General features: G+C 45.7%; 1 protein-coding gene across 1 annotated transcript in view; it reads right to left on the reverse strand.

Moving 5' to 3' along the window:
• DMC1 (DNA meiotic recombinase 1) overlaps positions 1-22,378 on the reverse strand; it is a 398,321-nt gene that overhangs the window by 187,795 nt on the left and 188,148 nt on the right. The window contains exon 5 of the mRNA XM_033929441.1: positions 14,197-14,238. Coding sequence (XP_033785332.1) covers positions 14,197-14,238 — 42 coding nt within the window. The remainder of the gene's footprint in view (positions 1-14,196; positions 14,239-22,378) is intronic.

Below are 22,378 nucleotides of genomic sequence, written 5' to 3' on the forward strand. Positions count from 1 at the left end.
GTGACGATATGGCAAACTGTCTAAAAAATCTGTAACATGTATCTCAAAAACCTGACGTACTGTCTGAATTTCAATTACAGATCTGAAATCAGCATCATTAAATTAACTAAGAAGCCTTCCTAAGTTCTCAGTAGCAAAGAAAAACTTTTTTTTGTTGACCGGTGTAATGTAATTACAATAATTATCAGGGTCACATACAGGGTTTCATATCTAATTATCCTATCCAATTAAGAACTGACAAACAGCATTTCTAACTTATGCTAACCTTCACCGAGCTAAACAACTCGCTTAACTCAAGGTAGACCAGGAGCCATCGTGCACATTGAGGGGACCACTCCACTAACACCTGCAAAACTTGATGTCTCTCCGGTGATAGACACCACCATATAAGCAGGATGCCTTTGGTTCATTCAGTCTTGGTCGTCATTCAAGCTTCCAAGACCCTATTTCTTGTCCCCTTTTATCCTTCTCCCCCCCCCCCCCCTGCCATGCTAGTAAGTGTAGGGGTCATCGCTCATAGCTTGGGCAGGCTCTTCCATCAGAGGGGTCACCAGTATGAACCCTCACTATAGAGGTCCTTTAGCACTATTATGTGGTCCCCTTTTCCACCACTGTGAGTTCATGGGCCATCCTCTTTCCATAACTTTTGACTGTGACTCTTCACTTGTCAAAAGTTTCCCATTCTGTATTAAGTCATGCAGCAGCCTCCTATAGCAGGAGTCTATTGATTGCATCCTAAATGTCACTGATGAATATATCTAAGCTTATATCTGATAAGTGGATCACATCTGGGCGGTAGAGTCCCGAGCACCCCTCTGTGATCAACTCATGTGCTATGATGATTCCTTTTAATGCAAGTATGAATTTGTACATCCATTCACTAAGTTTTTGCCTGTTTTTTTAACGTTACTGTGGGATATCTCTCCTTTCCAAACCTGGCAGCGGATGATGTGGGACCATACCAGATGCATGTCTCTACATATTCTTTTTTTTTAATAATCTTTATTAATTTTCAGACTTTAGCAGTGCATTATAAATAATGACAATAAAAATTACATAAAATGCACCATAATACAGAAATAGAAAAGAAAAAACAACCTTTCCTCCCATCCAACTTCCAAATATCAAAATCCTAAACATATTATAGGGAAATGCAAGGTCATGAATATAGGGAAAAACCCCCCGATGTTCACTTACAAAATGGGAGGGATCAGCGCTAGGGGTGAGCGATCTTGGAAGAGACCTGGGAGTGATGATAGACACAACATTGAAGGCGTCGGCGCAGTGTGCCACGGCCTCAAGGAAAGCAAACAGAATGTTGGGTATCATTAAGAAGGGTATTACGACCAGGACAAAGGAAGGCATCCTGCCACTGTATCGTGCTATGGTGCGCCCGCACCTGGAGTACTGTGTTCAGTCCTGGTCGCCATACCTCAAGAAGGACATGGAGGTACTTGAGAGGGTCCAGAGAAGAGCAACTAAGCTAATAAAGGGCATGGAGGACCTCTCATATACTGACAGACTGAAAAAGCTAGGGCTTTTCTCCCTGGAAAAGTGGAGACTTAGAGGAGACATGATAGAAACCTTCAAGATCATGAAGGGCATAGAAAAAATAGACAGGGACAGATTTTTCAAATTAAGGGGATCAATAAGTACAAGGGGGCACTCAGAGAAATTGAAAGGGGAGAGGTTTAGAACAAACGCCAGGAAGTTCTTTTTCACACAGAGGGTGGTGGATACATGGAACGCGCTACCAGAGGATGTGATAAACAGGAGTACGCTACAAGGGTTCAAAGAAGCTTTGGATAGGTACTTGGAAGACAAAGGGATTGAGGGGTACAGATAAGAGTAGAGATAGATTATAGGGATGGGATTAGAGGTAAGTTACAAAATTAATCAGGGACCACTGTTCAGGCACTAGGCCTGATGGGCCACCGCGGGAGCGGACCGCTGAGCAAGATGGACCTCTGGTCTGACTCAGCGGGGGCAACTTATGTTCTTATATAATATTATACTCAAATATTTAATTCTTAAAAATACCCTTCCCTTTCCTCCCCCCACCCTAGGATGTGTAAGGTAATCTAAGCATTTTAGCATTACTCTGTACTAACATATGCAGTCAATGGGCTATCTACCTGCCTCCTAATACTTCCATATAGTCCTCAGTTCTTAATTCTATTTCAGGAGATCAGAGAAAGAAATCTCACTTTGAGAAGCATTTCTGCATCCTCTAAAATAAAGGGACATCAGAAAGGCTTCCCCAATACAGGTGACAGTCTATTTTATTGTCATCATTAAATAATTAATTATTAAACCTACAGAATACCATGGTTAAACTAATCTTCGCAAAAAGTAAATTTGACCATGTCTCCCCACTCCTGTCCAAACTTCAATGGCTTCCAGTAGTCTCTAGGGTCCACTTTAAATGCGCTTGCCTAACTTTCAAGATCCTACATGGCATCCTTCCTCCCCCTTATCCCACTATCTTGGAAGTCCTCGAATCCTAACATTACCAGAGCCACCCAAAAATTCAAACTACCCTTCCCCTCATTAAAAGGGATATCCCATCCAGGAAAACTAGGGTCATCCCTCTCTTTCAGAATCACTGAGCTCTGGAATAAACTTTCTACCTCACTTCGGGATCTGGCCGCCCTCCAACTTTTCCGAAAACATCTAAAAACCTGGCTATTCTCAAAATAGTAATATGTCCTCCTCTTTGCTATACTAAGTCCCTCTAAACTTTCTCTTTACTGTCCTGTTATCCTCATTGGAGTTCCTTCTCTACACCATTTCCTGTAAACCATGCTGAGCTCTACGATTGTGGAGACGATGCGGTATACAAACTTAAGGTTTAGTTTAGTTTAGATGGTACATCTTCCAATCACAAACCATTTACAACTTTTCTATTGGTTTCCATTGAGATCACATGGTCTGCTATTAATTGTACTTTGTTAGTAATTTCCTAAGCAACAGTGACTTAACTCATCACTTGTTATTTGTCTCACCTCTTGTCAGCAATAGAAGGACCGTGCAGACATGTTCTATTCTTTTGCAAATATCTCATTTACAGAAACAATCACATGATTTTCTATAGTACAAGATAATCAATATTTGCCCTAACTATTTAAGTGGAAAAGAAAATATGTTCTTATAAACAGATGTGTTTTTTTCTCTCTAAACTATCTAAACAACTACTGGAAGAAAAAGCACAGTTACTTACCTTAACAGGTGTTATCCAGGGACAGCAGGCAGCTATTCTCACATATGGTGACGTCATTGACAGAGCCCGGATACAGACGCCTCACAAGCAGACTTGCCTGAAGAAACTCAAAGTTTCGAGTCGCCCGCACCGCGCATGTGTGAGTGCCGTCTCCTCAGCTCAGATAGCTAGCAGAGAAGCCAACCAGGGGAGGTGGGTGGGTTGTGAGAATAGCTGCCTGCTGTCCCTGGATAACACCTGTTACGGTAGGTAACTATGCTTTATCCCAGGACAAGCAGGCAGGTATTCTCACATATGGGTGACCTCCAAGCTAACCAGAATGGGATGGTGGGAGTGTTGGCAATTTAGGAAAATAAATTTTGTAATACTGTTTGACCAAACTGTCCATCCCGTCTGGAGAAAGTATCCAGACAATAGTGAGAAGTGAAGGTATGAACTGAGGACCAAGTAGCAGCCTTACAAATTTCCTCAATGGGAGTAGATCTGAGGAAAGCTACTGAAGCTGCCATTGCTTTGACTTTATGGGCTGTGACTCTACTGTGTAGGGGTAATCCAGCCTGGGCATAGCAGAATGAGATACAAGCAGCCATCCAGTTGGAGATGGTACACTTAGAAATAGGATGTCCCAACTTATTTGGATCGAAGGAGACAAAAAGTTGAGGAGCAGTTCTGTGTGGTTTGGTGCATTCCAAATAGAAGGCCAAAGCACGTTTACAGTCCAGAGTATGAAGAGCAACTTCTCCAGGATGAGAATGAGGATTTGGAAAAAACACTGGAAGAACAATGGATTGGTTAAAATGAAATTCTGAGACCACTTTAGAGAGGAATTTAGGATGAGTACGAAGAACCACTTTGTCATGATGGAACACCGTGAAAGGTGGATCAGCAACTAAAGCTTTCAGCTCACTGACTCGTCGAGCAGAAGTGAGGGCTATGAGAAACACCACTTTCCAACTGAGATACTTCAGAGGAGCCTTATCAATTGGTTCAAATGGAGGCTTCATGAGTTGAGCAAGGACAGCATTGAGGTCCCAAACCACAGGAGGCAGTTTGACAGGAGGTTTGACATTGAAAAGTCCTTTCATGAATCTGGAAACCAACGGATGAGCAGAGAAGGGCTTCCCTTCAATAGGCTGATGGAAAGCCGCAATTACACTGAGATGGACTCGGATAGATGTAGATTTGAGGCCAGAATTGGATAAATACAAAACGTAGTCCAAAACAGAAGATAAGGAGGAACGCTGAGACTCCTTATGATGAGAAAAACACCACGTAGAAAATCTAGTCCATTTTTGGTGATAGCATTGTCTAGTGATAGGCTTTCTAGAAGCTTCTAAAACATCTCTTACTGATTGAGAAAACTGAAGACGTGTTATGTGGAGAGGTATCAAGCTATTAGGTGTAGAGACTGCAGGTTGGGATGAAGCAGAGATCCTTGATTTTGTGTAAGCAGAGAAGGAGAAGCTGGTAGAAGGTATGATTCCCTGCTGCTGAGTTGAAGTAGAAGGGAGTACCAAGATTGTCTCGGCCACCGAGGAGCAATTAGAATCATGGTGGCATGATCATTCTTCAACTTGACCAGAGTCTTGAGAATGAGAGGAAATGGAGGGAATGCATATAGGAAGAGATTCGTCCATTCCAGAGGAAAAGCATCTGCTTCGAGGCGGTGAAGAGAGTATATCCTGGAGCAGAACTGAGGCAGTTTGTAGTTGTGGGGAGCTGCAAAGAGGTCTATCTGAGGCGTTCCCCACTGTAAAAAAATGTGATGAAGAGGAGATGAATGGAGAGTCCATTCGTGAGGTTGCAGAAGATGACTCAAGTTGTCCGCTAAGCAATTCTTCGCCCCTTGAATGTAGACAGCTTTGAGGAAGGTGTTGTGGCGGATTGCCCAGTCCCAAACCTTCAGAGCTTCTTGACAAAGGGAGGCAGATCCCGTTCCTCCTTGTTTGTTGACATAATACATGGAGACTTGGTTGTCCGTCCGAATGAGGACTACTTAGTCGTGAAGAAGATGTTGAAAAGTGTTGAGAGCTTTGAGGATCACTCTGAGTTCCAACAGATTGATATGACACTGATGATCCGTACTGGTCCAGAGGCTTTGAGTACGGAGACCATCTAGATGAGTGCCCCAAACGTAGGTTGAAGAGTCTGTCGTGAGGACCTTCTGATGGGGGGGGCGTTTGAAAAAGCAAGCCTCTGGAAAGATTGGAAGAGAGCATCCACCAACGGAGAGACTGCTTCAACGAAGGAGTGACTGTTATGTGTTGAGAAAGTGGGTCGCAAACCTGCGTCCATTGAGATGCCAGGGTCCACTGAAGAATTCTGAGGTGAAGTCTGGCAAAAGGAGTCATGTATACTGTGGAGGCCATGTAACCTAGGAGTACCATCATGTGTCTCGCTGAGATGGTAGAGCAGGAAGACACTGTATGACAGAGTTGGAGAAGAGCTTCCAGTCGTTGCTGAGGAATAAACGCTCTGAGTTGGACAGTGTCTAGAACAGCTCCAATGAATTGTAGATTCTGAGAGGGCTGGAGGTGAGATTTGGGAAAATTGATTTCGAATCCCAAACTTTGTAGGAACCAGGTAGTCCGTTGGGTCACTACAATAACCCCTTGAGATGTGGAATCTTTGATGAGCCAGTCGTCAAGGTAGGAAAATACCTGAAGACCATGGTTCCTGAGAGCTGATGCTACCACCACCAGGCACTTGGTGAACACTCTGGGAGACGAGGCCAGGCCGAAGGGTAGTACTCTGTATTGATAATGCAGATTCCCCACCCGAAATCTGAGATATTGACGTGAGGCCGGATGAATGGGAATATGAGTGTAGGCCTCCTTGAGATCCAAAGAGCATAACAAGTCGTTCTGCTCTAGAAGGGGATGAAGGGATGCCAGGGACAACATTCAAAACTTTTCTTTGACCAGAAATTTGTTGAGAGCCCTGAAATCCAGAATGGGCCGCAGATCGCCCGTCTTCTTCGGAACAAGGAAGTAACGGGAGTAAAACCCCCTGTTCTGCTGTTCCAAAGGAACTGGTTCGATGGCATGGAGACGAAGCAGAGCTTGAGCTTCCTGAAGAAGAATGGCGGTCTGGGAAGGATTGGAAGGATATTCTCTTGGAGGAAGCTCTCGTGGAACCTGAGTGAAATGAAGAGAGTAACCTTCCCTGATGATGGTAAGAACCCAGAGGTCAGATGTAATGGTTATCCATTAGTAGTAAAAATGATGGAGACGACCTCCTATAGGGAAAAAAGAAGGCAGAGTCATAACAGTAGAAATTATGCTCTGTTTTAAACAGTCAAAAATGCTGAGTAGCCTTAGGTGCAGCAGAACGTTGAGGCTTTTGTTGCTTCTGAGGCTGCTGTTTCTTAAGAGGAGGGCAATTATAAGGAGCCGTCCTCGGAGCAAAACGCCGTTGATAGATAGGAGCGGGGCGTGCAGGTTTGGGAGGAGCTGGCTTTGGCTTAGGTCTGACAATAGAAGCAAAGGATTGTTCATGGCCAGACAATTTCTTGGTGGCTGCCTCGATGGATTCATTGAAGAGGTCATTGCCTTCACAAGAATATTAGCTAAGCGGTCTTGAACATTATGGTCCATGTCAATGGTACGAAGCCAGGCAAGACGACGCATAGCCACAGAGGAAGCAGCTGCTCGGGCAGACAACTCGAAGGCATCATAAGATGACTGGAGGAGATGTAATCTGAGTTGAGACAAAGAAGCAAGGACTTCTTGAAATTCAAAGTGCTTCTGAGTATCCAAATAAGTCAAGAACTTTGGTAATAGAGAAATGAGGAATTCAAAATAAGTAATAAACTGAAAATTATAATTGAGACTTTAGAGGACATCATAGCATTTTGATAGATGTGACGTCCAAATTTGTCCATCGTTTTCCCTTCTCTTCCAGGAGGAACTGTGGCATAAACCTTGGAAGGATGGGACCTCTTCAAGGAGGACTCGATAAGCAGGGATTGATGAGATAACTGTGAGTTGTCAAACCCTTTGCGATGCACAGTTTTATACCTAGAGTCCAATTTTCCTGGAACAGCTGGTATGGAAAAAGATGTTTCCATGCATTAACTAAAAGTTTGATTCAAAAGCTTATGAAGAGGAAGCTTAAGTGACTCTGCTGGAGGTTGAGGAAGATGCATGACTTCTAGATACTCCTTAGAGTATTTGGAGCCAGTATCTAATTGAAGATCCAAGTCCACAGCCATTTGACGAAGAAAAGATGAGAAAGATAGCTGATCCGCCAATGCCTTGCCTCGAGACAGACTCGAGGACGTCGAGGCAGCCTGGGTCGAAGATGAAGCTTCGGCAGGAAAAAAGGCATCAAAAGAATATGGTGACTTGGAAGAGGCAATTGAAACCGCGACATCCACGAGGTCCACCATCGGAGACTTTGAATGAGGAGTCGGTGGTCTAGTCAAAGTTGGGGTAGATCGAGGCTTAGTTGAAGGTCTTTCTTTAGAAGAACTATGCCTGGAAGGATGCCTCGATGAAGGCCTCGATCGTTGATGAGAACTGTGCCTGGAAGCAAGTCTCGAAGATCGAGGAGACTTCACCTCGGAGATGGAAGCAGCCGATGGTATCAAATAATGTATAGGACTTGAGGCTGTAGATCGAAGCCCCAGAGGCTTGGTGGAGGAACCTCGATGCACTCCCAAAGACTCTGCTCCTTGTATAGAGTGTGAGGATTCCTTCTGAGGCACTTGCAAAGATTCTGCTCATTGCTGTACGTGCTTGGATGCCAGACCATACACTCGCAGAGACTCTGCTCCCTGTAAAGAGTGTGTAAGCTCAGACTGAGGCAAAGGAAGCGGCTCAACCTCGCGGGAGTCTGCTGAATGCCCAGGCTGGATAAGAGGAAGCAATTTGGATCCCATATTAGTAAGGAACTGAATAAATTGCTTCTCCAACATGGTCTGAAAAGAAGCTGGCAAGGATGGGTCTGCGTCTGAAACCGGACCACCTGCTTTGGCTGGAGGTTCCCTCGAGATAGTGGGAGTGTACTTTGACTTGGAAGTCTTAGGCACTTTAATCACTACCCCTGGAACTGTCTGCTGAACTATCTGACCTGAGGAAACAGGGGAAGATACAGCAGACGTCGTCGAAGAAAGAGCCGCTGCAAACGGCGAAGGTCTGATGAGGCTCGAGGTGGAAGCAGTAGAAGCAGGAGGAATCTGGGTAGGAGTCGAGGCCGAGTTCGTCTTTGAAGTCGAGGGATCAGAAGAAGAATCCATCTCGAAGAGCTTGTCCACCAAAATACAACAACGATTGAAAGCTCGAGGCTGAAGCGTAGCACAGCGCAGGCACGACTTCGGATGATGTTTCGGCCCAAGGCACTTGAGGCAGCGACGGTGTGGGTCCGTAAGAAAAATCGCACGCTGGAACTTGCTACACTTCTTGAAGCCCATGACAGGCCAGGACATAGAAGGAAAAATAGCCACCGCAAGATCGAAGCCCTCGGGCTAAGGCCGAGCGGCCTGTCCCGGGAAACGGACAGAAGAGGAAAAAAAATTTTTTTTTTAAACTGAAAATGAAAGAAATAAAATAAGAACAGTGATTCGTGAGGAAAAAAATACAAACCGTGGTTCAGAGAAGGTACAAAGTAACGAAGCTAAACGCAGAGAGTCAAAGACGGACTTCTCGGCTCTGCGGAAAACTGAGAACTGAGGAGACGTGCCCTGCGCTGGGCGGGAAGGCACTCGCACCTGTGCGGTGCGGGCGACTCGAAACTTTGAGTTTCTTCAAGTAAGTCTGCTTTGTGAGGCGTCCGCATCCGGGCTCCGTCGATGACGTCACCCATATGTGAGAACACCTGCCTGCTTGTCCTGGGATAAATATGTTTACCAGAAACTCTAGGTATGGATGCACCTGCCACCTTGCTCTGCGGAACTGGACTTTGGTGAATGTTCTTGGAGCTGTTGCAAGGCCAAAGGGCAGTGCTGACAACAGGTAATGGTTACATAGTAACATAGTAGATGACGGCCCGAATGGTCCATCCAATCTGCCCAACCTGATTCAATTTAAATTTTTTAAATTTTTTCTTTTTAGCTATTTCTGGGCAAGAATCCAAAGCTCTACCCGGTACTGTGCTTGGGTTCCAACTGCCAAAATCTCCGTCAAAACCTACTCCAGCCCATCCACACCCTCCCAGCCATTGAAGCCCTCTCCAGCCCATCCTCCCCCAAACGGCCATATACAGACACAGACCATGCAAGTCTGCCCAGTACTGGCCTTAGTTCAATATTTAATAATATTTTCTGATTCTAGATCCTCTGTGTTTATCCCACACTTCTTTGAATTCAGTCACCGTTTTCCTCTCCACCACCTCTCTCGGGAGCGCATTCCAGGCATCCACCACCCTCTCTGTAAAGTAAAATTTCCTTAACATTCCTCTTGAATCTACCACTCCTCAACCTCAAATTATGTCCTCTGGGTTTACCATTTTCCTTTCTCTGGAAAAGATTTTGTTCTACGTTAATACCCTTCAAGTATTTGAACGTCTGAATCGTATCTCCCCTGTCTCTCCTTTCCTCTAGGGTGTACATATTCAGGGCTTCCATCCTCTCCTCATACGTCTTCTGGCGCAAGCCTCCTATCATTTATGTCGCCCTCCTCTGGACCGCTTCAAGTCTTCTTACGTCCTTCGCAAGATATGGTCTCCAAAACTGAACACAATACTCCAAGTGGGGCCTCACCAATGACCTGTACAGGGGTATCAACACCTTCTTTCTTCTACTGGCTACGCCTCTCTTTATACAGCCCAGCATCCTTCTGGCAGCAGCCACCGCCTTGTCACACTGTTTTTTTGCCTTTAGATCGTCGGACACTATCACCCCAAGGTCCTTCTCCCCATCCTTGCATATCAGCTTCTCACCTCCCAGCATATACGGTTCCTTCCGATTATTAATCTTCAAATGCATTACTCTGCATTTCTTTGAATTTAATTTTAGTTGCCAGGCATTAGACCTGGTTGTTCAGCATATGGAGATATGTCTCTGTCAGATCCAGGGAGGCCAAGAATTCTCGGGGTTCTGCTGCTATAATGACTGAGCGGCTGGTTTCCATGCAAAAATCACAATATCTTCAGCACTGCATTGATATACTTGAGGTCCAGAATGGGTCTCCAATCATCTGAACCTTTCTTTGGCATGATACATTATATGTACCTGAGCCTAAGTCTTCTGGAGGTACTGGCTCTATGGCTTGGATTTCCAGCAGCCTTTGTACCGGGGATAGAACCCTGGTTACTTTTCCAGCCAGCCTGCTGAAGAGGTTATGAACCAATCTACGAGGGGATAACCATATTCCAGGTTGTAGTCCTGCTGAATAATATCCAAGCCCACCAGTCAGAGGATATCTGAGCCCAGGCCTCCTAATCCTCCAAGAGCCGACCCCCTATTTTAATGGGAGCAGCTTCTAGCCTGCTGTCATTGCTGCTTTTTAGGAGACACTGAAAGGAACCCTCTGCATACTGACGGACATGCTTTGTGTCATGAAAGGAAGATTGACCCGAGCCTCTGGGCATTCGGGGTCCACTGTCCGGCAGGGATTTTGGTTGACAATCTGCCACACTGGCCATCAGATCTTCCAGGCCTTTTCTAAAAAGCATCTAGACCTTGAAGGGGAGCCTGCTAAGAGTGGCCTTGGAGGTAGAATCGCCCGCCCACTGCCTAGTCCAGAGCAGTTGGTGGACCAAAATGGAGTAAACCGCAATTTTGCTCAAAACTCTGATGATGTCATCTGCCACATAATCCACCCCCGCTAAGACTAGCAGGGGAAGGGACTCATCTTCCATCAGGTTCTGCCGGCAAAGCCTGGAATAACAGGTGCGAGCCACAAAGGTGGACACTGCAGAGTCTTCAAGAAGCCATTGTCCTGAGTATCTTTAAGAACTACGCAGCCTTCGTTTGGGAGAAGTGTGCTTGGTTACCTGAGCCACCAGAGAATCAACCTTAGGCTGGAGAGAACATTTGCTGAAATTCCTGAGCCATGGGATACAACCTCCCCATGGTTTTGGCAATTTTTTTTTTTTTTTAATTTATAGATTTCAAATAACAAATCAAGATACACTTGTACAGAAAGTGATTACAGCAAAAGATGGCAATTTTAAGGGAACTCTTGAGATTATCCCAATGCTCTATAATCAAGAGACTGAAATAAAGGCTGCTTATTTTACCTCATTGGAAATCAGTCATGAAGGAAAAACATAGACTTACATTGTATATTCCAAAACAAATAATACTTTTATTAGAATAAAGTTATAGCAGCATTAGCATATCAGAAATAAATCAGTTTGGATATACAATGGAGAAAAATCATGCCAGCATATTTCTGTAAATATGGCACGTTTCTCTAAAACACTCTGCCAAAGCATGGGGATTTTATACATAAAGTTTCTTTGTCTTGCAAGACCCTCCCCTAGCTTTGTCAATGTATAGTCCCTATTGGAGCAAATCTGCTATCTATCTAGTCCACGCCTCTATTCTTCCCTCTCTCTGGGGATGGCCAGGACCGGAACCTTGGGATGTTTCTCGAACTTGCTTTCCTTCACAGGGGCCCCCACAGCTGGAGTTTATCATAGATAGTGTGCTCTTTTGCTGGCTTGCAGGTTTATTACAGCACCAATTGTTCTCCCAAGGACACTGGATTCACAGCAGGGAATAAATGTAAGCACTCACAAAGACACAAGTATCTTTCCAGAAACCAGTCCTTGGCTCCCATGACTTACATTAGAGGCAGGCAGCAAATGTCCAGCCTGTGATTTAAACATCCTTTCATCTCTTTACATAGGTATCTCAGGCCCCTCTTCTGGGGTTTACTTCTCAGGCCCCTCTTCTGGGGTCTTCCGGATGGTGTACTTCTGTTGGCCTGCACGCTGGTGTTATACAGCACTGATAATGTTACAGCACAAACAATGTATCTTTAGAGCCTTGGAGAACTGGCCTCTCAGCAGGGGGTGGAGACATAAGCTTTCACGAAGGAAAGCACGAAGGAAAGCAATTCAGCATTTCAAAAGAATATATGACTCAAGTAGATAGCAAGACACAGACTGCCAAACCGTGTTTAAATAATTCCTCAGTTCAACTTGTAAAAGAAAAGGTTTTCTATGTTGCTTAAAAATGTCCCACAAAGGTTTTCTACATCAAGACACATGTCAGGGTGCCATAGGAAAGATGTGGGCAGAGCTCACACATTGCTCAGGAGGGAGCAGTGTGAGGCTGGGATCTGCAGCACTGACATCTGTAGCTCTTTCAAGGAGTCCATAATGACCTCCAAAAGGGCCTAAGATTTAGACAAACTACAAACCATGGGGTGATCCACCTGGTCCAAGGCAGACACTGCTTCCTGACTATCCGCCTGTGATGATCTCTCCCCTAACAGAGATGCCTCATTCTGAGAAAGCAAAGGCAGCATCAGACCCCTTGTCCATGATGTTGTCATTAGAGTACTTGTCCGACTCCAGCAAGAAGCGCTCTCTCTAAAGGGGTGCTTGGGGGCCATGCAGTTTCTGGATCCTTAACTGGTTGCCTCACCGTATGTTTACGACCTGAATAGGCTTCCCAGAGATTTACAAAATCCAGGATAAAACCTTTGGCGGGTAACTCTCTGTTCCCCATGAGACGATCTAACCGCCTTCTCTTGGGTTCATAGGCCTCTGTGCCCAAGATGCGGGACCACCAAACTAGGGCTCAGGAATGGAATTTTGACTGCCTGCTGACCCATATGGCTGTCCCCCATTTTAGTAGACCACTGAGGGGCTAAGACCAAAGCTCCTGCCCCCCCAGTACTCCTTAAAATGTGGCGCTAGGATGCTCTTCCGTTGGCCTTTTACGCAAATATGACATGAAACAGAGGTATTGAAGCCTGAGGACTCCATCCCTGGTGGTCCTGAGTGAAAAAGTGAAATGAAGAAGTTTGAGGGCTTAAGAAAAAAAAATTCTGGGAAAATCCAAGATGGCCATTGCCAGCATTCTAGCACCAAAAAACAGCTATAAACCCTCAGGGGACCACAAAAAAACATTGATTTTAGAGGAGAGGGAGCAAGGCCCTAACAAGTAAAACCCTTAAATATCCAAATTTCAGACCCCACCACCCCATCCTGATTTTCCCCATAGGCTGTCACAGCCAGTACTCACAGACCATGTGCTGAGGGGAAAACTGCAGCCTGCATTCAGCTTCCTTAAGTGTAGCTGAGCCAGGAGAAGAAACTGCGTCAAACTACCACGTCTCGCCAACGAAGTCTTCGGACTGCCAGATGGACTAACATCTGACTGATCCTCAACCCCTATGGATATCAACCGAGTAACAAGCGGTGAAGTGAATCGCAGCCGGAACACTCGGTGCCCTGACAGAATGCCACTGGTGCCTAACAGCCTGTACTCAAGCTCCTGACCAAGTCAAGTATGCAAGCAGGTGTTGAGAGCACAGAACTCTGAGCTCCAGAAATCTTTTGCAGGCTGGCTAAAATGGGTCCACAAGGGATTAACCTGCCAGCTGAAGACCCAAACGTCTGAGTCTTCTCTGAGCAGGCAGCAATCCATGAAGAACCAAAATCCCGTGCACTACCACAAAAAACTGCAAAATAATAAAGAGTAAGCAGAGCAGATTAAACTAACACCTTCCAAGCTGGCTTTCAGAAGGAACTGAGGGAGCAGCAGAGCCTACTGGGAAGGAGGAGGAGCTGAAAAGCTGTGATGGACACCTTCTGCAATCGCTGGCAAGATTATATAGATAACCCTACAGTACCGCAAATCATCCCTATCACAATGGAATGTATGATTCTTTTTAACATGTTATTCTTTGCAAAAATTAGATTCCACTTATATTTATTCTCTTTTTACCCAATTTCTTCCCCACATCCTTTTACTCTTGTTATTTCCCTGTAAATTGTCTTCTCCTACTTTAAATTCTTATCTGCTCTCTATATCACTTACCTGTATTTTCCACTGAATTTTCACAGAATGTGCTTACCGCAAAGAGTATGAGATAGCTGGGTTTTGCCTGTCCGAAATTCTGAAAATAAACATTTTGAGGTCATGCTCTATGTGGAAGACATTTCAGCCAAGGAGATTATTATTTTATTTATTTTCTAATTCTTACGGTAGGAAATAAATATGACATGACAACAAGAAATGCTTTAACCTAGAAGTCCTTATGGTTACGAGAAGAGTTCATGGAAGAGTTTGGATAGTGTCATTTTCTCCTGCTCTTTTAGGGGATCCAGCTCAACTGAACCCAGTGCTGAGATCTGGTGCTTTGAGCTTTCATTTACAACTACTGAGGGAATGTCCTTCACACAACGTGTAATTAAACTCTGGAATTCAATGCCGGAGAATGTGGTGAAATCAGTTAGCTTAGCGGTGTTTAACAAATGTTTAGATAATTTCCTAAAAGAGAAGTCCATAGGTTATTATTGAGATGGCTTGGTGAAATCCATTGTTTATTTCTAAGCAACATAAAAAGCAAAGTTACTTACCGTAACAGTTGTTATCCAGGGACAGCAGGCAGATATTCTCAACAGTGCGTGACATCACCGACGGAGCCCCGCAGCGGACAGCCTCAAAAGCAGACTTGCTTGAAGATCTTTGAAAGAGCTTTCGAGTGCTGGACTGCGCATGCGCGAGTGCCTTCCCGCCCGAGTTAGGGCGCGTGTCTCCTGTGAGGAACTCAGTTCAGATACCTAGCTAAGAAGCCAACCAGGGGAGGAGGGTGGGTTGTGAGAAAATCTGCCTGCTGACCCTGGATAACAACTGTTACGGTAAGTAACTGTGCTTTATCCCAGGACATGCAGGAAGCATATTCTCAACAGTGGGTGGTGACCTCCAAGCTAAGCACAATGGGATGGAGGGAGAGTTGGCAAGTTAAGAAAAGAGATGTTGCAAAACAGATTGGCCAAAATGGCCATCCCTTCTGGAGAAAGTATCCAGACAGTAATGAGATGTGAAAGTATGAACCGAGGATCAAGTGGCAGCCTTGCAGATTTCTTCAATAGGAGTTGATCTGAGGAAAGCTACAGAAGCCACCACTGCTCGAACTCTGTGGCCCATGACCCAACCCTGCAGAGGGAGACCAGCCTGAGCATAGCAGAAAGAGATACAAGCAGCCATCCAGTTGGAGATGGTTCGCTTCGAGACAGGATGCCCCAACTTATTTGGATCGAAGGAGATGAAAAGTTGAGGGACTGTTCTGTGAGGTTGAGGGCGTAAATAGAAAGCCAAGGCATGTTTGCAGTCCAAAATATGGAGAGCTACTTCTCCAGGATGAGAATGAGGCTTTGGAAAAAATACTGGAAGAACAATAGATTGATTGATGTGAAATTCTGACACAACTTTAGGCAAGAATTTGGGATGAGTACGGAGGACCACTTTGTCATGGTTGAAAACTGTGAAAGGTGGATCTGCAACCAAAGCTTGCAATTCACTGACTCTTCGAGCAGACGTGAGGGCAATCAGGAAAACTACTTTCCAAGTAAGGTATTTGAGATGAGCCTTATCAATTGGTTCAAATGGAGGCTTTATCAATTGAGCGAGGACAACATTGAGATCCCAGACCACTGGAGGTGGTTTGAGCAGTGGATGAACTTTAAAAAGTCCTTTCATAAAGCGGGAATCTACAGAGTGTGCGGACAGAGATTTCCCATCAAGGGGTTGATGAAAAGCAGCAATCGCACTAAGATGGACTCGGATAGATGTAGATTGGAGTCCAGACTGTGATAAGTGAAGTAAATAATCCAAAACAGAAGCCAAGGAGGTAGACATTGGCTCCAGATGGCGAGTGGAACACCAAGCAGAAAATCTAGTCCATTTCCGGCCATAACACTGCCTAGTGGACGGTTTTCTGGAAGCTACCAAAATGTCCTGTACAGACTGAGAAAACTGTAGAGAGTCAGTTAGGTTGAAAGGTACCAAGCTGTTAAGTGTAGAGACTGCAGGTTGGGATGTAGCAAGGACCCTTGACTGAGTAAGCAGATAGGGAAAAACCGGTAGAAGCAGAGGCTACCTGGTGCTGAGTTGAAGTAGAAGGGAGTACCACAGTTGACTGGGCCACCAAGGAGCTATCAGAATCATGGTGGCATGTTCTGTCTTGAGTTTGACAAGAGTCTTGAGAATCAGAGGGAATGGAGGGAAGGCACAGAGAAACTAACCTGTCCAATCCAGAAGGAAAGCATCTGCTTCGAGACGCTGGGGAGAGTATATTCGGAAGAAGAATTGAGGCAGCTTGTTGTTGAGGGGAGAGGCAAAGAGGTCTATTTGAGGAGTCCCCCCAACGAGCAAACACCTGACGTAGAGGCAAGGAATTGAGTGTCCATTCGTGTGGTTGCAGAAGATGACTCAATATGTCTGACAGACAGTTGTGCTGATCTTGAATATATGCTGCTCTGAGAAAGATGTTCTGATGGATTGCCCAATTCCAGAGCTTCTTGACAAAGGGAGTGAGATCCCGTCCCTCCATGTTTGTTGCATAGGTTGACGAGTCTGTTGTGAGAACCTTGTGATGAAGGAGATTGTGGAACAGTAAACCTCTGGAAAGATTGGAAGAGAGCATCCACCAGTGGAGAGACTGCGTCAACAAAGGAGTTACTGTAATTTGTTGAGAAAGCGGGTCGTTAGATTGTTGCCACTGAGATGCCAGGGTCCACTGAGGTATGCGAAGGTGAAGTCTGGCAAAAGGGTCACGTGAACTGTAGAAGCCATGTGACTGAGCAGAACCATCATTTGTCTTGCTGAAATTGATGTGAGATGAGACACTTGATGGCAAAGGCGAATGAGAGTATCCCGACGTGGTGGAGGTAAAAACGCTCTGAGCTGGACAGTGTCTAGAGTGGCCCCAATGAATTGGAGAGAATGAGATGAGGCCAGCTGGGATTTTGGAAAGTTGACTTCGCACCCCAGACTTTAGAGGAACAGAATAGTCTTTTGGCTCACTGCAATAACCCCTTGCTTAGAGGGGGCCTTGATAAGCCAGTTGTCCAGGTATGGAAAAACTTGAAGACCCTGGGCACAGAGGGCTGCAGCCACCACCACCAGACATTTCATGAAGACTCTGGGGGATGAGGCGAGTCTGAAAGGAAGAACTCTGTATTGTAGATGAAAGATTCCCCACCTTGAATCGAAGATATCTGCGAGAGGCTGGATGAATCGGGATATGAGTGTAAGCCTCTTTGAGATCCAGAGAGCATAGCCAATTTCCCTGATCCATCAGGGAATATAATGTTGGTAAAGATAGCATCTGAAACTTCTCTTTGACTAGAAATTTGTTGAGGGCTCTGAGGTCCAGAATGGGTCGCAAATCCCCCATCTTCTTTGGAACTAGAAAATAACGGGAATAAAAGCCCATGTCCCGTTGGTTTAGAGGGACCTCCTCAACAGCTCGAAGGCGAAGAAGAGCTTGAGCTTCCTGAAGAAGGGGAAGTTGCGACAAATTGGAAGGACACTCTCTTGGAAGGTGATCTGGAGGCACCTGAAGAAAGTGAAGTGAGTATCCCTCTCGAAGAATGTTGAGAACCCAGAGATCTGAGGTGATCATCTCCCACTGGTGATAAAAATGGTGAAGACAACCTCCGATGGGCAGAAGAGAATGTGGATGCAGGGAGATTGGCATGCTTAGACTGGGGATGTCAAAAAGACTGAGCTGGTTTAGTCGCAGCAGGAGTCTGTGCTTTCTGCAGTCACTGCTGTTGTGGAGGCCTTCTAGGCGGAGGCCTAGAAAAAGCTGACCTCGTTTTTTGAGGATAACGACGTGGTGGTTGCTTGTATGGCCGAGCAGGAGGAGTCTTAGCCTTCGGCCGAATCAAGGAAGCAAAGGAGCGCTCATGTTCAGAGAGGCGCTTTGTAGCAGCTTCAATAGAATCATCAAAGAGTTCATTCCCCTGGCAAGGTAAGTTGGCTAGACGGTCCTGCAGATTGGGATCCATATCAACAATGCAGAGCTAGGCTAGACGTCGCATGGCTACAGCAAAGGCAGAGACTCTAGAAGTAAGCTAAAAGGCATCGTATGTAGCTTGCATCATGAAGAGTCGAAGTTGAGACAGAGTTCTGATGATCTGTTTAAATTCAGGAAGACTCTGCTCCTCAAGAGCCGGGTAGAACTTAGGCATCAACTTGAGGAAATAGTTGAAATAAGCAGTAAAAGTGTAATTGTAATTAAGAATTCTGTTAGCCATCATGGAATTCTGATATAACCTGCGGCCAAACTTGTCCATGGTACGGCTTTCCCTGCCTGGAGGAACCGCAGCTTAGAGCTTAGATGGATGAGCTTTCTTTAGAGAAGATTCTACAACCAAGGACTGGTGGGATAATTGAGACTTCTCAAAGCCTTTGCAAGGTACTGTGTGATACCTGGATTCCAACTTGGATGGAATAGCTGTAATGGAATAAGGAGTTTCCATATTCCTGAAGAAAGTTTGCTTCAACACTGGAGTCATAGGGAGCCTCAAGGTCTCCTTGGGTGGATGAGGCAACTCCATGTCGGCCAAGTATTCAGGTGTATACTTGGAATCAGAATGAAGATCCTGTTGAAGAGCTTGTCCCATGTCAAAGACGAATCTGGCAAAAGAAGCAGACTTCGAGTTCGAGGCAACATCCGGAGGAGTGCGAGACCGAGGAACAACGGAGTAGGACGGAGAAGCCTCTCTAGAATATTGAGACAAAGGTTCAGAGTCCAGGCGCACAGTAAATGAGGAAGCTGCACTACCTGCGTGAGGCGGAGTTAGTGAGTGTTTGTGCTTCAAACTCCTCGATAGTGAGGTCCCCGGGGTTCGAGGCACAGAGTGGGTCGAGGCAGGAGGAGAAGACTCCCTCGGAGGCGGTCTCTATGGAGGAGTCCTTGACCTCGATGGACTTCAAGGAGAAGCAGCCGGTGTACTAGCTTTGCGAGACTTATGCTTAGATTTTGAAGAAGTCTTGGTAGCTTTGGATAAACGAGGCATAGAAGTCTCAGTATCCAAAGAAAGCGAAGGTTTCTGTGGAAGAGATGTCTCTTTAAGAAGCTTTGAAGCTAGATGCCTCGAATGCCTCAAGCAATGCTTCGGTCGAGGCTGAGGAGACATTGTCCGAGGAGTAGGTGAAGAGTCACTGGATGAGAACCTGCGAGGCTTCCAAGGCTTGCCTCAAGGTGCTTCGACAGGAGTCCCAGACTGCTGCTCAGGCTGGCTCGAAGGAAGCAGGGTCGAGAACGGAAGGAGTTGAGCCACGACCGAGGAAATCTGAGTGGTCAGAATGGCTTTCAACATGTCCTCGAACATAGGCACCGAGACAAAAGGATCAGGTCTCGAAGGTGCAGAAGTGCGCTCCAAGGAGGGCGACCTCGAGGATGAGTATTCCCAATGCTTGGAGGCACGCTTAGCTGGAGGTCTCGAGGAGGCTGGCAGGACAGTAGATACGGCCTGAGATGCCTGAGACTCTGGGAGCTTCTTAGAAATGGTACCTGAAGGAGAGAGAGGAGACTTACCCGTTGAAGACGACTTCAGAGGAGGTGCCAGCGAGGCCTTCGAGACCGAGGGTGTCGAGGTCGAGGCCTTAGTGGAGGCAGAAGCTGGTGTCGAGGTCGAGGACTTAGATGTCAAGGCTGTCCCTGAAGCCCAGGTCGAGGCCTTCTCAGGCAGTTGGTCCATAGTGCCAAACGGTTGAAGAAAATTGGCACAGCGTTGACGAAAAGCCCGAGGTTGAAGGGTAGCACAGCGCAGACAAGCGTCGGGGCAACGTTCAGGACCCAAACAAACCATACACCGACTATGGGGATCGGTGATGGAAATGGTCTTGTTGCACTTCCTACACCTTTTGAACCCGGTAAGAGGCCGGGACATAGAAAAAATAAAGTCTGACGAACCGAACAAGGCGAGCGGCCGGGCCTAGGCCGAAAGGCCGCTGACCTGAATGAAAAAAGAAAAAAAAAACCGGATAAACCTTTTTTTTTTTTGAAGGAGAAGAATGGAAAACGCGAGCACAGCGACTTAAATATAAAATAATAAAAAAGCTGCAGTGAGAGAAGGCAACGAAGGTTCCTCACAGGAGATGTGCGCCTTAACTCAGGCGGGAAGGCACTCGCGCATGCGCAGTGCAGCACTCGGAAGCTCTTTCAAAGATCTTCAAGCAAGTCTGCTTTCGCGGCTGTCCGCTGCGGGGCTCCATCGGTGACGTCACCCACTGTTGAAAATATGCTGCCTCCTTGTCCTGGGATAATCTGTTTTACTACTTGGGATCTAGCTAGGTACTTGGGACCTGGATTGGCTACAGTTGGAAACAGGATACTGGGCTTGATGGACCTTTGGTCTGTCCCAGTATGGCAATTTTTATGTTCCTATATTTTGTATTGCCTCCCAACTTATCTACAGGCAGACCTACAGAGACTGTCTTCAGTTGGAAACCACACACAAGGGCTCTTTCTGGAACTTAGCAATCATGGGCTCTAAATCTGGCTACTACATGAGGTCATTGCTTGATGACCACTCCCTTCCTAGAGGTTTAAGTGGCTCTGGAGCATCTCCAGTCCTGGAAAACCAAGGAGCAGATGATTTGACTCTAAAATCAAGCCCAAGTTATTTCACTGGAGTCATTGGGTGAGGCCTCTTTTTATTAAGTTACCAAATTACCATTACAATTTATTCATACATCCATAGAATTTATTTGTGGTTTCAATGTGCTTTATGACAAATTAGAACAAGATGGTATATAGCAGTTTCTCAACTTCTTCAAGCCAAGTAACCCCTAGATTGAAAAATTTTCAATTAAGTACCCCCGAGCTTTGAGCAGCAGAGATTTTGAAATGTACATTTTATTGTTAAATAGTAAATAACTAGGCAACATACATAACAAATATAGATAACTGTGCCAATCTGTAAAATTGTAATGCTATATTTTGTTATTGTTTCAGATCATTGATTGAGCCATGTCAATGAAATGTGTGGAATTTTCAAGTGTGGAACTCCAAACTGTCATGAAGTTCCTATTCCTGCAGAATAAAACTACAAAGACAATCTATGAATGTATGATGCAAACACTGAGTAACAAATGCCCGTCATACTCCACAGTGAAGAAGTACTGAGAGGCCTCAAATGGTATCAGCTGAGATGGTGCTGTCACGAAAAAAGCAGGGTGTGGCAGAGACCTTTCCAAGATTAGATACAATGTATGGATAAATGCAAACATGGAGAAAATAAAAATGACTGTTAACAAAGGACTAGAAAAAAAAGGTTGTGGGAGCTGCAAAGAAATCTATCTGAGGTGTTCCCCACTGTGAAAAAATGTGATGAAGAGGCAAGGAATGGAATATCCATTCGTGAGGTTGCAGAAGACGACTCAAGTTGTCCGCTAAGCAATTTTTCACCCCTTGGATATAGACAGCTTTGAGGAATGTGTTGTGGCAGATTGCCCAGTCCCAAACCTTCAGAGTTTCTTGACAATCCCTTCCCCCCGTTTGTTGACATAGTACATGGCGACTTGGTTGTCCGTCCGAATGAGGACTATCTGGTCATGAAGATGTTGAAAAGCTTTGAGAGTGTTGAAGATCGAGCTGAGTTCCAACAGATTAATGTGACACCGACAGTCCGTACTGGTCCAATGGCCTTGAGTACGGAGACCATCGAGATGGGCGCCCCAAGCATAGGTTGAGGAATCTGTTGTGAGGATCTTCTGATGTGGGGGGGGGGGGGGCGTTTGAAACAATAAGCCTCTGGAGATTGGAAGAGAGCATCCACCAGTGGAGAGACTGTCTCAAGGAAGGAGTGACTGCAATGTGTCAAGAAAGTGGGTCGCAGGCCTGCGTCCACTGAGATGCAAGGGTCCACTGAGGAATTCTGAGATGAAGTCTGGCAAAAGGAGTCACGTGTACTGTGTAGTACCATCATGCGTCTCGCTGAGATTGAAGAGCGGAAAGACACTGCATGTCAGAGTTGAAGGAGAGCTTCCAGACTACAGGTCTGCACGGGAACGGGGATTGCGGGAATCCCGCGGGTCCTGTGGGGTTCCCACAGGAATCCCCCTAACCCATGGGACTCCCATGGGGACCCCCCCACTGGGCCACGGGATTCCCACGGGGATGGAAGGTTTTGGAAGCAGGGTTCGTCTATATAATATAATATAAAGAGGAAGTTTATAAGTTAATTAATTACCTGAACAGAAAACAAAAAAAGGATTCCACCAAAGAGATTCCACAA

Source organism: Geotrypetes seraphini, chromosome 2, assembly GCF_902459505.1.
Source record: "Geotrypetes seraphini chromosome 2, aGeoSer1.1, whole genome shotgun sequence".
NCBI classification, from domain to species: Eukaryota; Metazoa; Chordata; class Amphibia; order Gymnophiona; family Dermophiidae; genus Geotrypetes; species Geotrypetes seraphini.